This window comes from Fusarium phalaenopsidis (genome assembly GCF_050370095.1).
Source record: "Fusarium phalaenopsidis strain FUZ10S chromosome Unknown contig_32302, whole genome shotgun sequence".
Taxonomy (NCBI): domain Eukaryota; kingdom Fungi; phylum Ascomycota; class Sordariomycetes; order Hypocreales; family Nectriaceae; genus Fusarium; species Fusarium phalaenopsidis.
In genome coordinates, this window is record NW_028145405.1 from 5,676,853 (window position 1) to 5,692,395 (window position 15,543).

Sequence of the window (15,543 nt, forward strand, 5' to 3'; positions counted from 1 at the left end):
CAAATCATGGGCTGCAAGTACCGGTACCGAAGGATGCCTGCTCCCCCTCCACTCCCTGGCAGGTCATTTGTCTGGGGGAGGCCCTGGGGACTGTGCGGGAAATGCAAAGCCCGCACCCTTTGGATGAGGTATTCCTCCCGCCTCAGCCGCAGCCGGGAACGACTTGCAAATGGGCCGTGTGCCGGCATGATGCACTGTGGCAGGGCGGGTACCCCGGCATACCCGCTGCAAGGACGGAGGCACCGTTGCGGGCTTGGTCTGGGCTGAGTGCGGCATACAGTGTTCGGACTGTCTGTCTCTTGGCGGTGCTGTGGCTAGCAGCCGTTTTTTTCTTGATGAGAAGCAATGCAATGCAATTGTTTAAACGAGAACCGTTCAATGTCACCAAAAACAGTTGCGTGATACCTTGGATCTTGCCTACCTTTGAAAGACATCGGAAACGTCGCCCCTGTATATCCGATTTCCCGGGTTCCTGGGTAATGCAGTCTCATATCTCTCTCTCGACCCGCGACATCTGCCGACTTTTGATCCTCTCCCTTGGGTCCGTCGAGTTTCGGCCTTGTGAAGATCACCTTCTCTTTGGGGGAGTTCAGTTCCTTGACAGATACCAACAACCTAGGGAGCATCTTTCAAAATGTGGGCTCTTTTTTTTTGCGGACCGGTCTGAGCGGTGGTTTTTGTCTGAGAGGTTTTCCGTGTCTTTCTTTTACTCTGTCTGTCGGATGGGGGCCGTGTCGAGGTGACTCAGTTTCAGATTCGGGGCGCTCAGACGCTCGAGGCTCCGTCGAATAATCCTCGACGGAGGCTGTCTGCCGTGGCATGTGAGCGATGTGGAAATCCATGGGGAGATTGCTTTTGTGCAATGACGGCGGTGCATCTTTGAGAGGAAATGAGTTGATGGCATCGCATTGATCGAGTTGTCCATCTTGAGACCTAGTAAAAGCACGCACTGTGCCTCGCTTAGCTCAGCCAGTCCCCCTCAACTTCTAGCGGGGCTTTATCACAGACGGAAACCCGCTAAAGGCTCCCTGGACTTGTCCAGGTTTTAGTGGCTGCATCCGTCCAATGGGGGCGAGTCATCAAAAGTGGGCTAGCGACCACCCCCGGCGACGATCCCTGCCGCTTTTGCCTCGTCACTCTCACCATTTGCTCGCCCCTCTCTTGCGCTTCTCTCTTTAACTCGAGCCGTCTCTTGGCTTTGAGTTGAGTTGCGTATTTGGCTTGTTCATTTGGATACGTGTTGAGTGTATAATACCTCATAGAGACCGCTTGTGTTACTCATCAAACACCCTGCTCTGGACCTGTGCGACGTGCTCCGCTTTCTCCTGTTGAGGACTAGCGAAGCACTGACTTCCACCAGCCTGTGCCCTCCCATCCACTGTGCCGTTCCTGGCCAGGTACAGTTACCTTAGTGGGACAGTGCGAATAAGACAAACGCACCCAGGCGCCTGGGGCCAAGCCAGCGGCCAGCCAGCGCCCGTCCGTCCCTCCCCCAATCCATCCATATTATCCACACGGAATCGCCCAATGCCCCCCCGTTGATCTCAACCCCTTCAACCTCCACCAAAATCTCGCCGACCCGGAGCCTTTTGCTCTCGACTCCCTCTGGCCCTGGATTGACGTCTTCAACACCGACACCATGGCCATTGCCATGGGCTGGCAGAAACCCGACAATGTCGCGGGCTCGTCGGCGCCGGCCATCATGGTCGGCCTGTTTGTGGCCTCGGGCGGGTTGCTGTTCGGCTACGATACTGGGTAAGACCACCATTTTCACGCGGGATGGCCTCTGGACATGGATGCATCACGGGACCACGATCACCACCACACGACGCGACACGGCATCGACGACGACGACGGCGACTGAGGAGGAATGAGGAGGATGCGCTTGGATGAAGGGACGATTGCTACGATTATATTTTTCCGACGATGCGAGAGTGCGGCGGAGCCTGGTGTGACGACGATGACGACGCCTCCATCACCACATCCACCGCTGAAGGGATCACGAAGAGAAAAAAAATATTGAAAGAGTTGAGGATTGTCGAAACAACAGGGAGACATGTTGGATACAAGCGCCGAACGCATACGAACCGTTGTCGATCGATTTATCCTCCGAATTCGCCCTCGCCTCATCCATGCCAAAACCATCCCATCGCGTCACCTCACCTGTTTGAAGTCCAAGAGACTGACCACTCTTGTCCTACAGGGCCATAAACGGCATCCTTGCCATGACAGAGTTTAAACAGCAGTTCGGAAAACACACAAATTGTACAGACGATGACGGAAACATTGATATATGCACCAAAGACTCTTCCATCATCGTCGCCATCCTCAGCGCCGGAACCGCCCTGGGTGCTCTGATTGCTGCGCCCACAGGCGACTCCCTCGGACGCCGAAAGACTCTGATGGTTGCCGTTGGTATCTTTTGCCTCGGCTCCATCTTTCAGGTTTGCGCTCAGGATATTGATATGCTGCTGGCTGGAAGGTATGCGGTCGTTCCTCGGCTGCGAGAATTATATTGCTGACATATCAGATTTCTTGCCGGCGTTGGCGTAGGAGCCATCTCTGTCCTTGTTCCTTTGTATCAGTCCGAAATGGCTCCCAAATGGATACGAGGTACTCTCGTTTGCGCATATCAACTCTCCATCACTTGCGGCCTTCTTGCTGCTTCCATTGTCAACATTCTCACCTCACGTCTCAAAGACGCATCAGCTTACCGTATTCCCCTCGGCCTCCAAATCGTACCCGCTGTCATCCTCACTGTCGGCCTACTACTATTACCAGAGACCCCACGTTTCCTAGTAAAGAAGGGTCTCATCGATGCCGCTGGTCTTTCACTCAGTCGACTTCGACGACTTGACATTACCCATCCAGCACTGGTTGACGAACTTCAGGAAATCGTTGCCAACCACCAATACGAGCTGACATTAGGCCCTGACACCTACAAGGATATCTTTGTTGGATCGCCACACCTCGGACGACGCACGCTTACCGGCTGTGGCCTGCAGATGCTACAGCAGCTCACTGGTATAAACTTTATCATGTATTACAGCACCACCTTCTTTGGCGGTGCTGGTGTCGAAAGCCCGTACACCAAGTCACTAATCATCAACATTATCAACGTCGTATCAACTATTCCAGGCCTATTAGTCATTGAGCACTGGGGTCGGCGAAAACTCTTGATGATCGGGGCCATCGGTATGGCTGCTTGCCAACTCCTCATGGCCTCTTTCAATACCGCCACAGGGCCCAACTTCGAAAAGGCATCACAGACTATCCTGGTTACCTTTTGCGCCGTCAACATCGCCTTCTTCGCCGCGTCCTGGGGCCCAGTCGTCTGGGTCGTCACCTCCGAGATATACCCCCTCAAAGTACGAGCCAAGGCCATGTCTGTATCGACAGCTTCGAACTGGATTCTCAACTTCGGCATTGCGTACAGCGCTCCTTTCATGGTTGGCACTGGCCCAGGCAATGCCGCCTTTGGCCCTAAGATCTTTTTTATTTGGGGCGCCTTTTGCATCATCGCCGTCTTCTTTGTGTGGTGTATGGTATACGAGACAAGCAAAATCAGCCTGGAACAGATCGACGAAATGTACGAGCGGGTTAATCACGCGTGGAACAGCAAGTCGTTCCAGCCAAGCTGGAGCTTCCAGCAGATGCTCAACGACGGCTGGTCTCCAAGCGCCCAACCGCCCGCTGATCACGAACTACAAGTGACGACGACCGCCTCGAGCGCGGATACGACGCTCGGCGACGGTGACACATCTTCAATAACGGTGAATAACAACACCAACACATCACGCAACAACGACGACGGGCAGAACAAGGGACCGCCGGCCATGGCCATGGCCAACGTCGACTTTAGCTACTAGGCTTACTCAGTGTGTGTCGGTCGGAGTTGTTTGTCTGGGTATATTACGTGTCTTTCGTCCTCAACGTCACATAGGGAATCAGCGATGGAGTTCGACGAGGTGGAGTTATGCGGGGTTCACGTGTCTTTTATGTGTCTGCCTACTTGTTTCTTTTTGTCATTTGTGTCTTTTTTCAACTTATGGGATTTATATCACCCCCAGCTGGGGTTCAGGGTCAGTCAAGGAACATGGGAACTTGGGCAAAGGGGGTTGGATACCAAACTCGCCTATTCGGCTTTCGGGTTACTATCGTTTTTTTAGGGGTTATGCCGTCGATGAATGGGATGGGAGCCCGGATACCCTGTGGGCAGCGACTAATTGTCGAGAGAAGCGCGGGGAGGTGACGGCGCATGGCCACGGACTCTTGGGTTACAGACAAGACAGTGGATTATTCGGTCTGATTACCTGTCAAAATACAAGCGATTGCATAGTAAATGTGATGTATCAGGTGAAGGTGGGAGGTGCTGTGATGTTTCTTTGTTGTTGGTCACTGGGTATGAGGCCTGACTCTTGTCTGTGAAGCATTAGACTCATGTATGGCCGCACGCTGCAGGGCATGAGGGTCACTCAAAAGGGTTTTTTGACCTGTTGAGTCACTAAAGGAACCCATCCCATTAAGTTTTTGATCTATCATCACTGCCATCGTCATAACTCTGTGAAGAAGGGCCCCTTGCACTTCAACTATAAAGATGGGTTCTTTTCTTCTTTGTGATGCTGGAGAGACTTTGACTGTATACAGCATCCAGATCCTTCTGTAAAAGAGGCCAGCATCGCCCCTTTCACAACAGTTTTGTTATCAGGGTTACCGGCCCGCGTAGACACCAAAGTCTCTTATTTACTTACTCGCCCGATTATCCCCTTGTGTTTACTTTTGGATCTTACTGAATCAATATCACGTCAACAGCTAGATATCGAGAATAGTCGCCCGTCATGAACCACCGCGATGGCGACGCTTTTGATCGTGTCCATCCGGACTTTGTCGATCTCATGCTTCGAGTCGGTATCGACCCGTCTATAAACCCCCCCTCTGAGGATGCTATGGCTCGGAGTATATATCTGGCTATTCAAATGGCAGATGAGTTTGAGCAGGCTGAGTTGGTATCGAGGATCGTCCCGGAGGAGGAGCTAGCAGCTGAGCGACTTGCAGAGGGAGACTTTCGCAATCTCGATCACCGGATTACGCTCGATGAGGCAGAGAGACTTGCGGCTCTTCGAGCGACACCTGAGCCTGACAGACAAGTTGAGCGATGGGGTGGTAACTTTGGAGAGTGCATCATCTGTGGTGAGGGGGGACATGTCAGAGTCCCCTGTAATTGCGTATACTGCTATCCTTGTCTCCGAGAGTTGATTCGACGAGGCCTGACTGGCCTTACCGAGTTTCCTCCAAGATGCTGTGTGCATTTTAGGGAGGAGACGATTCAACTTGCCCAGCGTCCAGCCCTGGTACATCTTTTCCGTCAGCTACAGGAGGAGAGCGAAGTCCCCATGCCGGACCGATTATACTGCCACGATCCCCACTGCGCAGCATTTATTCCCCTGGACTGTGACGGGGAGTGTCTTATATGCGAGCAGTTGACTTGCCAGCGATGCGGAGGGCGAGATCATGGTAGAAGGAGATGTGATGAGGGGGAGATTCTGGAGGATGTGTGGGAGATGATGGATCGGAGACGTATCGTCAACTGTCCTGGTTGTGGGATCATGATTCAGCTGGCAGAAGCCTGCAACCACATAACGCAAGTATTTTCCCTTGCGTACGCCTTGGTCTTGTTTTGTTAACTGAGAGTAGGTGTGTTACTTGTCGAGCAGAGTTCTGTCTCATTTGTGGGGAGCGTTGGAAGACGTGCGACTGCGAACTATACGGAGGACATAATCACATGGTGCCGATGCGACGTCGGCCTGGTCGAAAGCCAGACCGGTATCGTCGAGCTCCACGAAATGTGGAAGCTGTCGAACCTGGCTTAAGAATTCCGCAATTGCGGCCTCGTCATGGAGAGGAGGATCGTGGCCCGAGAGTCACGGAGGTGAGAAGACGGACGAGACGTCTGCAGAGACTTCCCATGCGGGGATATGAGCGTCGAGAGAGAGATGGTGAGCAGGCGGGCCCTGCCTATGGACATCACCGTCGACATCATGGGCATCGAGAAGAAGAGGAGGCTGGCCCTGCTTTTAGACCGCACCGTGGACACCGAGAAAGAGAGGACGAAGGGGCTGGTCCTGCTCATAGACATCATCACCGCCGACATCGAGAGAGAGACGACGAGGAAGCGGGTCCTCCCTATGGACGGCATCACCAACATCGAGAAAGAGAGGAAGATCAGGCAGGTCCTTTTTATAGGCAGAACCGTTGGCAGGACCGTTGGGCTCAGGTGTATGAAAGACCTCAGCCAGAGCTGGCTGAGCCTGAGCCGATGCCTGACCTGGACCTACCGCCCCCGGCTCTGGATGCACTAGAGCAGCACCAACAAGAAGAGCGGATAGTGAGACTCCGCGACGTGGTCAATTTTGACGAATTGCCTCCGCCTGACCACGACCATGTATATGCGAGGATGGAGGACGTTGCTGACCTCTTACACGAGGCGTACATACCGGAAGGGCAGCACCTTCATGTACCGAGGGAGCGTCAACGGTGGGATATTTTTAGGAATAGGGAAGATGTAGGTCCTCTTGTGGATTTTGCACAGCATCAAGCGTATCCAATCTGGGACTGGAGATTTGCTCAGGCTGAGGCGTTGGGCCGCGTGGAGAGGATACAACAGTGGGCGCGGACCTCGCCTGGGCAGGGAACGCCCTACTACCGCGGCCCTCGAGTCACAGTCGGCAATCTCTACCTAGAAAGACTGTGGGGTAATAGGTAAGCTGATCATTTGTATATAGCCACGACCGCACTGGGAGGTCTTCGTCCTGCGCAACAACCGCCTTTTGGAGATTGCGATTCATGGGGTGAGAGATGCAAGGAGGTTGCCCCAGCCGAACGATGAGGCTGTGAGAGCTGCGCAGGAGGCTTTGGAGTGGAGGCAGAATAGATGGCTTTTGGTTGGTGAGAGGCTTTGGAATATTAGACGGAGGATTGCGCAATGAGTTGATGCCCTATGTGTTGTTTGTTGGAGGAGGGGGTTGGGGAGGGATGAGCTTGTTGGTGCGCTTGATGACAGTCACGAGAGAGGGGGGGAGCGAAAACTCTACGAAGTTATAACAAAAGAAAATGATATTAAGGATGACCAAAGTCTATGTATTTTCTGCTATGCTGATTGACCTCGAAACAGTAGCTACTCCAAGACCCAACCTCAAGGGAATGGACTTGCTCCCGACAAGTCGACTCAGAACACTAATCCATAACATGAATAGTGCAGACCCCCTTTACGCCAGCATAAGGGTTAATCTCGAGCCCGGTACATCCCTCGTTGGCAGAAAGAAAGATGCCCTTCCTCTGGTCGAACTTGGTGACGTGCTCCGTGAGGCAGCGCGTGAAGGTGCGGTTGCTCCGGGCGCCCTCGCAGAAGATGATGTGGGCGGTTGTGAAGAGGGGGCAGTCGGCGTGGCGACAGCTGAAGATGGTGACTTGACACATTGTGATTGTTTGTTAGTAGTTGTTGTGGGTGATTTACCTGGGATATGATGAGATGAGGATCTGTGTTGCTATATAATTACATGGTTTGAACAAGAGTCTTTGATCTTTGGTATGTTTTGTTCAGAGTGTGGATGAAGACAAAGGAGGGCAATGTATAAATACACAGAACACAATGACGTCTTGTATATGAAGAGGTGGGAATTCTGTAAATGGACAAAGAAGCATTGTTTAGAACATCATTTCAATGATTAATCTACTCTTCCGGTGATTCTGGAGTGGCTGTCTCGGTGGTGCGTTACCTATGAAGTCAGCTTCACCAACGCTCACGACATTGAAGCAGTCGTGGACCGTTGATCACCACCGTGTACGAATTGATCAATGAACCACTGCAGTGTAAATATGTTACCCATAGTTTATTCCTCTAAAGGGCTCCTTATTTGAGAATCTTGAATACATCCAAAAGCAAGCAATAATCTATTTTCACACAGGTACTCATCCACTACTTGGACACCTTACCCAGGCTCTTCTTAATCTCCGCCACCACAGCCTCCGTAACCTCCTTAGTCGTCGACTTTCCACCAAGGTCCTGCGTCACGACTCCCGAGGCGCATACAGTCTCGACGACCTCCATCAACTTGGTGGACGCCTCTTCCTCACCGAGCCAGGCCAGCATTTCAGCGGCCGTCCAGAAGGTTGCTACGGGGTTGGCGACGCCCTTGCCGGTAATGTCAAATGCAGAGCCGTGGATGGGCTCGAACATGGAGGGGTTTTCACGGGTTGGGTCGAGATTGCTGGTTGGGGCGATGCCAATTGAGCCGGCGAGGGCGGCGGCCAAGTCTGAGAGGATATCGGCGTGCTGCATAGTTGTTAGTTCTGTGCGGGAGAATGCATCATAGAGATATGCTCACCAGGTTGGATGCTACAATCGTGTCCAAGCTCTCGGGCTTCAGCACCATCCTCGTCGTCATGGCATCCACCAACATCTTGTCCACCGTGACATCAGGAAACTCTTTTCCGACATCAGCAGCAACCTCATCCCACAGAACCATGCCATTCCTCTGAGCGTTACTCTTAGTAACAACAGTCAAAAGCTTGCGAGGCCTCTTCTGCGCCGTCTCAAAGGCGAAGCGCATCAGTCTCGACACGCCGTGTCGGGTAAAGATGGCGACTTCGGTGGCTGTCTCCCAGGGCTGACCGCGGTGGGAGCGGCCACCTTGGCCGGCATACTCTCCTTCGCTGTTCTCGCGGATGATGACCCAGTCGAGATCGCCCGTCTTGCAGTTGCGAAGAGGGGACTGGGTACCCTTGAGGACGCGTGTTGGTCGCACGTTGGCGTACTGCTGGAAGGGCTGGCAGATGGCGAGGCGAAGACCCCAGAGAGAGATGTGATCAGGGACATCTGAGACATGTAAGCTTAGTTCATGTGAAGAAGAGGTGTTAACTTACCAGGCGCTCCTACGGCACCAAAGAGAATGGCGTCATGCTTCTTGAGCTGCTCCAGACCACCATCTGGGATATACTTTCCAGTCTTCTTGTAAGTATCGGAGCTCCAGTCATAGTGAGTAAAATTGAGCTCAAAAGTCTGAAGAGCATCGGCAAGAGCGTTCAATGCCTCAATGCCAGCCTCGATGACTTCGGGGCCGATGCCATCAGCGGGGATGGAGGCGATGCTGTAAGCCTTTTTGGCGACGACGGCGCTGGGAGACATGATGTGTTACTGTGACTGGATTGATCTGAGATGATGATAAAGCAAGACACTTTGAAGCTTCAAGATGATCTCTTTTGTAGCTGCATCTCTTCTCCGAGCGCGGACTTGTATCGGTCGATTCATGCTGCGCATCAGTTGGTTGTGGAGGTGCTGCATCAAGTGGAGCGGACCATCAAGGACCCGCGGACAAAGAAATGTCCGCCTGAATCTTCCCCCACGACTCATGAGCAAAGAACCTTGCTTTCCAGTAATTTATCCCATGATGCGGGGAAAGATCTGAGATGTCAGCTAGGAAAAGTTGGAGGAGTGAGGCACTTGTTCACAACCTCGGTAGTAGACGAGATAACGCTGTGACTCAACTCTGTTTTGACATCAGTGCTTCACATTACAAGTCTGTAACATTTTGACCAGCTGACTTCCAAAGACTGCAACTCACAACTCTTAACTCTACCCTCGCAAACATGATTGACGCCAAAGCAATCGAGACCGTCCTGGCCATCTTTCTCCCCTTAATCCACGCCCACCGGCAAAAGACCTCAAAGCCGTTCGTCCTGGGCCTGTCTGGCCTGCAGGGGAGTGGCAAGTCGACATGGGCTGAGGCTCTCTCCCAGGCCCTGACCACTCAGCACAACCTCAAGACCAGGATTCTGTCACTGGATGATCTCTACCTCGACCATGCCGACCTCGTGGCTATCCGAGAGGCGAATCCGGATAATGGAGTTCTTCAGAGTCGAGGACAACCTGGGACTCACGATGAGGTCTTGGCCAAGGAGTTCTTCAGCAAGCTTGGAGACTTTAACACTAATAATGGAGGCTCTGTTGCTTGGCCTGCATATGACAAGAGTCTTCATAGCGGCCAGGGAGGGAGGGTTCCTGTGGAGAAGTGGGAGCAAGTACCCCTGGACCAAGGCCTCGACGTCCTCATCTTCGAAGGCTGGTGTCTCGGCTTCAAGCCCCTAACCAAAGAAGAAACAACCAAGAAATGGGAGCAAGCAAAGGCATCCCCCAACTCTTCACTCACCAACACACTCGCGGACCACGACCTCTCCCACCTCCTCCTCATCAATGAAAACCTCTCAAGATACTGTAACTCCTTCACCGGACCGCAGCACTTTGACGGTTTTTTTCATCTGAGTACTGACAAGCTTGTTCATGTTTACGAGTGGAGGCTGGATCAGGAGAAGGCGCTCAGGAGGCACAAAACGGGCATGACGGATGAGCAGGTGACGCGGTTTGTGCGGGGTTACATGCCGGCTTATGAGCTGTTCCTTGAGCGTTTGCAGGGTGAGAATTTCTTTGGGGATGGGGAGAAGAAGCATGTGCAGGTTGTTTTGAATAGAGATCGGGATGTGGTTGAGGTGAAGGAGGTGAAGTAGACTCGACTCTGCCACTATTCCCAACGATAGGAGATACATAGATACTGTAGTACACACAAGATGCCCAACTCCTCTCGAATAATAACCCAGTAGACTCGAATAAACTCTTTTGTTCTCAATGAAATCCTCGCCACCTACTCCCCAGTCCCCCAGACCGAGGCCTTTAACCCCGCAAACTAACGACACCAAAAGATCGACGCCCTTCCCATTACAGCCCTCCCCTCCGCGGCCATCCCCGCAGCATTTTCCGCTCCAAATAAGCGGCCAATTCAATGTCCGCCGCTAGCAAAGGAAAAAAAAGGTTCAGACCACGAGGGCCTAGGCTTCGGTCTAAGGGCGGTGATCTGGGGGAAGGAAAACCTGGGGCCCCAAGGGGATGGTTTTGGAGCAGGGGGGGTTGGATCTCCTTGATATAAGACGCCGGTCTTGGCCACGATGGAAAAGTTGATCAGACAAGAGGCTTCTTCACTTTCCAAAGCTCCCCTTTCAACTTCAACTCAACTCTTTTCATCATGACGGCTGATTCAAAGCGTGAGAGCATCGAGCGCAAGCCTGAAGACAACTTTGTCGAGATGTCTCCTGCCGAGAAAGGCGGCGTTCTTGGTGATGCTGAGGCAGATTACTCTGGTGCTGTCAAGAAGACTGATCCTGCAGAGATTCGTCTCGTGAGGAAGCTTGACTATCGCATCATGCCTACTCTGTGGGCCATGTACTTTCTCAACTATGTGAGTTTGATGCTCGAAATGGTTGTTTATTCTGCTGACTGGAGTTTGTAGTTGGATCGCAATGCCATTGCTCAGGCAAGATTGAACGGGTTGGAGGATGATCTTGGTCTCAGGGGAACCCAGTACAACACGTGTATCTCCATCTTGTTTGTCGGGTAAGTCAGCACAACCAAACTCCTCTCTCCCTCTGCTAATCCCCAATAGCTACCTCCTCATGCAAATCCCCTCCAACATGTTAATCTCGTCGAAACGCGTCCGACCCTCCATCTACATGTCCATCTGCATGATGGGCTGGGCCATCGTATCCGCCTGCACCGCCCTCGCAAAGAACTACACTGGCCTCGTACTCCTCCGATTCTTCCTCGGTGTCGCAGAAGCCCCCTTCTATCCCGGTGCTCTGTATCTTCTTTCGATCTTTTACACTCGAAAGGAGATTGCCACGAGACTATCGATTCTATACTCGGGAAATATCTTTGCTACTTCATTCTCTGGTCTTATTGCCGCTGCTACTTTTAGCACTATTGATGGGCACCATGGACTCAAGGGATGGCAGTGGCTTTTCATCATCGAAGGTGTTTTGACTTTTGCGGTTGGAATCATTGGCATTTTTACCCTTGCTGATAGTCCTCTGACTACACGATGGCTGAAGCCCGAGGAGCGACAGCTTGCTCATGACAGAATGGTCCGTGATACTGTTGGATTCGAAGAGAGCAAAGGAGCTCGAGCCGGTTTCTCCCAGGCTATCCGAGACCCTCGTCTGTGGCTGTTCTGCTTTATCCAGAATATGCATCTTTCTGCTTGTTCGTTCAACAACTTCTTCCCTACCGTCGTTGGATCTCTTGGCTTCAACAGCACCATCACCCTGGTTCTCACCTGCCCTCCCTACCTCGTTTCCGGCTTCTTCGGTTACTTGGCCGGTCTCTCTTCTGGAAGATACAATGAGCGAACCTGGCACATTACAGTTTGCATGGGTATCGCTCTTGTCGGCTACATCATCTCCTGCGCAACACTCAATACTCCAGCCCGCTACATCGCCTGCTTCCTGTTCGCCAGCGGCGCGTACGCAGTCAACTCGATGATCCTAGGATGGGTGTCGGCAACTCTCGGTTCAACTCCAGAGAAGAAGTCCGTGAGCTTGTCCATCGTCAACGTCATCGCGAACGCTTCCTACATCTACACGGCGTACCTGTACCCCAAGAGCGACGGACCTCGCTACCTTACTGGTATGGCTAGTAACGCTGCGTTTGCTGTCATGTGCATTGCTTCGACTTGGGTCATGAGGACTTGGCTTGTTCGTACCAACAAGAAGCTTGATCGGGACGGTAACGTGGACGCAACCAGGTATGCCTACTAAGGACGAAGGGAAGATCTGAAGTTAGGAAAACTGATAGCTTGGATGGTTTACTTCGGTTTGTAAGAGTTATGAATAGTTAGTTGAAAGTTTTGGGTGAAGAAAGCTGGTGGATTTGTGAATATCACGCTCCTTTAGCGGCAAAGTAATCAGTCAGAAGTATAAAATGCAAAACCCTCTTCTGACTTGGAACTGTGCTAGGATAAGTCGCTTGTTCTCCTGCTTGAGCTGTCCACTGCCTGAGCTATAGCCTACATAGCCAAGAAGTTAGTTGCGGTTCTTATCTTGCCAAGTATCTTGGCGAAGGCCACAAGTTTTATCACTCCCAGGTGTTGAATGGACCAAAACCATGTCCGTCTTTATGACTTGTCGATAGCTACTATTGGCGGGACTAGAAACTTGAAGCTACTTTTTTACCTGCTCGATTTCAAAGGCGTAGCCATGCGAGCCTCATCTTGTCAGGGGAAACTAATTTACACATTACGGTAGTTACTAGAGTACATGCTTGAACTTCCAAGACTACCGTAGGTAGTTCCAAGTTGGGTCAATCGACGCATCAAACTCAGCAGCCACAAGGAACGGGTTGTCAATGGCGCTGAAAGAACTCGCAAACAGTTGGTCATACCACATGATTGACTCCTGGCCTTCGACTGGCACCGTGTCTAGATTGGAGTCGGCTTGACCTAGAGAGGCCGTGAAAGATGGTCCATCGTGGCCGTTATTCATGCGTGAAACACCTGGTGCACCCAGTTGCGAGTCGGATCCATTTTGGGCGTTTGCATGCGCCAAGTGATGTGGCTGTGGGTGTCTCTGTTGCCAAGGCATGTGTCCCTGCAAAGGAGCTCCAGACGAACCTGCGGGATAATGCTGCGATGTGGTATCAAAGTTTGCCTCATGTTCCGGCAGTGTAGACAAGTCTCTTGATACGTTGCCACTGGGGTCGTTGGACCTACCAGTCGCTGATTGTTCCCATCCCGTGACTGTTTCTCTTCGTCTCGTACGCGCAGAAGTGTTTTCGTCCTGTTGCCGAGCTGCTAGTGTTCGGGAATGCGAGGTGACAGAATCATCGGTAGGAGATTCTAGAGGTGGAACTCGAGCTTGGGAAAGTTCTTGTACAGCAGAGATAAGTTCATCAATGGCACCGAGACAATACTCTGGCCATGATGTGTCTCTTGCTGCCAAATGACTGAGAATGCCTTTTCCAGCCATGACATGTCTAGATGCAAGTCAACGTGAGAACAATAAGAACGAGGATAAGGTACAATACCTCATTGCGCTGTCCAGCGGAACTTGATTCTCAAATGCCGCGTGTATGAGAACAAAAGCACTGATCCACACAGCCCAAGTAAACGAGGGCCAGAGAAGCGGAGTTTGTAGTCGTCGGCCAGTCGAGTCTGTTGCTAGGCGATTACGGTTTCCGTGCTTCTTCAAGAGTATCAAGATGGACTTGGCGGCAGAGATGCAGGCTTGAAACGCAGAAGAGTAAGCCGAGGATGGGTATTCTGATGCTAGACCTGGCCGGTTTAGACAGATTGCCGCCTCATGCTTCAGGATTAGGACCATCAGCTTGTGGTTTGGAGAGATGCTTGGCGAGGCCTCTCCCACATCCGAGGCATGATCAGCTATCTCATCCTCTTCCACAGCATCTTGTATCTCGTTCGACCACTTTGCAAGCTCAGTTTGCACAAACGCCGTTCGATCTGCTGTCTCTTGCCGCTGCATAATTGATTTGTTGCGTAGTTCAAGAATAAGGCCCCGTATTCGCGCGTGTTTCGCCACAAATGTGAGTAATTGCAGCTTTCCTGCATCTTCAGTGGAACCTGTCGTAGGATGTCGTTCTTCACCCGGGTAGCAAACGTCCAGGTCGTCATCCTGGATATCAAGAGGTAATCCGAGGGACTGACAAAGAAGTCTCTCAAGACTGTATATACACCAGAAAACCCGGCGCCGAACAGAAGCTTCCTCGGCGGTGAAGAAGGGAAACCTTATCGGACAGCGATGAAGGCCCATGTGAAAAGCCATGCGAACAATCAACCCACCTAGACGAGATGCGGCATTGAGACAGAGCATGGAAGTGAGAAACAGCTGAATGGCCAAAGCTGCCTGGGTCGACCGGATTGACGCTGGCTGACTCAGGGCAAACTGTGAACTTGCCACTGCATCGTCGACGCTTTCAAAGACGAGCTGCTTCGGGATCGGTTTATGGACCGGGGCGCCTTGGCGGCTATCGGCCAAGGATATGGAGAGAACAGACTTGAGAATGACCTGATCCATGGAGCTTAATGATGAAATTCCATTCTTTGAGGCCTCTTCGAATAGTCGAAGAATCTCGGGGCCGTGGAGAAAGGGAAGAACAGGGTGCCATGATTCGAAATAGCTCTTTGACCATTCAACAAAGTCCTCGAAACATGGTGAAGCGTTCTCTGGGTTCGAAGAAACTTCATTGCTCTTCCAAAGTACTTGCTCGCGATTCCTTCTAGCCGAAGATGCTTGTCGAAGCTGGTCGTCTTCACCGGGAATAAGAGTGGTGATGGCCGATGAATCGTTCGTCCTGGAAGCAGATCTCCTGGCAAGTCTCAGGTGCACCGCGCGGATGTAGTGTATGCCGCTTCCGCTACCGACGAACCGAGCAGCGTCGTGCTCTCCTGTATCTCGCATCAATCCATGTTCGCGGGCTAGCTGTGATCCCGAGGCAGATCGCTTTCGTTTCCGTGGCTCGATGGGATATCCTGGGGTTGAGCAAGAGGCTGTCTCGGAAGTGTTGTGAGGTGACTGCTGGGAAGCCATTGCCCCAGGTCAAGACGGATCCATTCCGAATCCTCGAAGTAATCGCTTCCAACTTCCAAGTATGAAAAGAGATGTAACAAGTGAGGTTGAACAAGGTTCGAGGTTGTGAGACGCGAAAGT

The 15,543-nt window shown here is 52.0% G+C and overlaps 7 protein-coding genes across 7 annotated transcripts; 4 read left to right on the top strand and 3 right to left on the bottom strand.

Annotated features, from left to right (window-relative positions):
* Positions 1 to 1,639: 1,639 nt before the first annotated feature.
* Positions 1,640 to 3,869, top strand: LRP88_09111 (and other transporter-domain-containing protein; the record flags this gene model as incomplete). Its single annotated transcript, XM_083245604.1, has 3 exons — positions 1,640 to 1,755; positions 2,204 to 2,482; positions 2,531 to 3,869. 3 exons carry the CDS (start codon positions 1,640 to 1,642, stop codon positions 3,867 to 3,869), a joined length of 1,734 nt encoding a protein of 577 aa, XP_083100098.1.
* A 969-nt stretch (positions 3,870 to 4,838) lies between these two features.
* LRP88_09112 (uncharacterized protein) lies at positions 4,839 to 5,870 on the top strand (the record flags this gene model as incomplete). The annotated part of the gene is made up of 2 exons (XM_083245605.1): positions 4,839 to 5,190; positions 5,695 to 5,870. 2 exons carry the CDS (start codon positions 4,839 to 4,841, stop codon positions 5,868 to 5,870), a joined length of 528 nt encoding a protein of 175 aa, XP_083100099.1.
* Positions 5,871 to 7,233: 1,363 nt separating this feature from the next.
* Positions 7,234 to 7,476, bottom strand: LRP88_09113 (uncharacterized protein; the record flags this gene model as incomplete). Its single annotated transcript, XM_083245606.1, has 1 exon — positions 7,234 to 7,476. One exon carries the CDS (start codon positions 7,474 to 7,476, stop codon positions 7,234 to 7,236), a length of 243 nt encoding a protein of 80 aa, XP_083100100.1.
* Positions 7,477 to 7,975: 499 nt separating this feature from the next.
* On the bottom strand, positions 7,976 to 9,184 carry LRP88_09114 (uncharacterized protein; the record flags this gene model as incomplete). The annotated part of the gene is made up of 3 exons (XM_083245607.1): positions 7,976 to 8,332; positions 8,385 to 8,875; positions 8,923 to 9,184. The coding sequence occupies 3 exons, from the start codon at positions 9,182 to 9,184 to the stop codon at positions 7,976 to 7,978; spliced, it is 1,110 nt and encodes a 369-aa protein (XP_083100101.1).
* A 461-nt stretch (positions 9,185 to 9,645) lies between these two features.
* Positions 9,646 to 10,560, top strand: LRP88_09115 (P-loop containing nucleoside triphosphate hydrolase protein; the record flags this gene model as incomplete). Its single annotated transcript, XM_083245608.1, has 1 exon — positions 9,646 to 10,560. One exon carries the CDS (start codon positions 9,646 to 9,648, stop codon positions 10,558 to 10,560), a length of 915 nt encoding a protein of 304 aa, XP_083100102.1.
* A 512-nt stretch (positions 10,561 to 11,072) lies between these two features.
* Positions 11,073 to 12,639, top strand: LRP88_09116 (major facilitator superfamily domain-containing protein; the record flags this gene model as incomplete). Its single annotated transcript, XM_083245609.1, has 3 exons — positions 11,073 to 11,285; positions 11,337 to 11,440; positions 11,490 to 12,639. The coding sequence occupies 3 exons, from the start codon at positions 11,073 to 11,075 to the stop codon at positions 12,637 to 12,639; spliced, it is 1,467 nt and encodes a 488-aa protein (XP_083100103.1).
* A 516-nt stretch (positions 12,640 to 13,155) lies between these two features.
* LRP88_09117 (transcription factor domain-containing protein) lies at positions 13,156 to 15,423 on the bottom strand (the record flags this gene model as incomplete). The annotated part of the gene is made up of 2 exons (XM_083245610.1): positions 13,156 to 13,852; positions 13,904 to 15,423. 2 exons carry the CDS (start codon positions 15,421 to 15,423, stop codon positions 13,156 to 13,158), a joined length of 2,217 nt encoding a protein of 738 aa, XP_083100104.1.
* Positions 15,424 to 15,543: the final 120 nt, after the last annotated feature.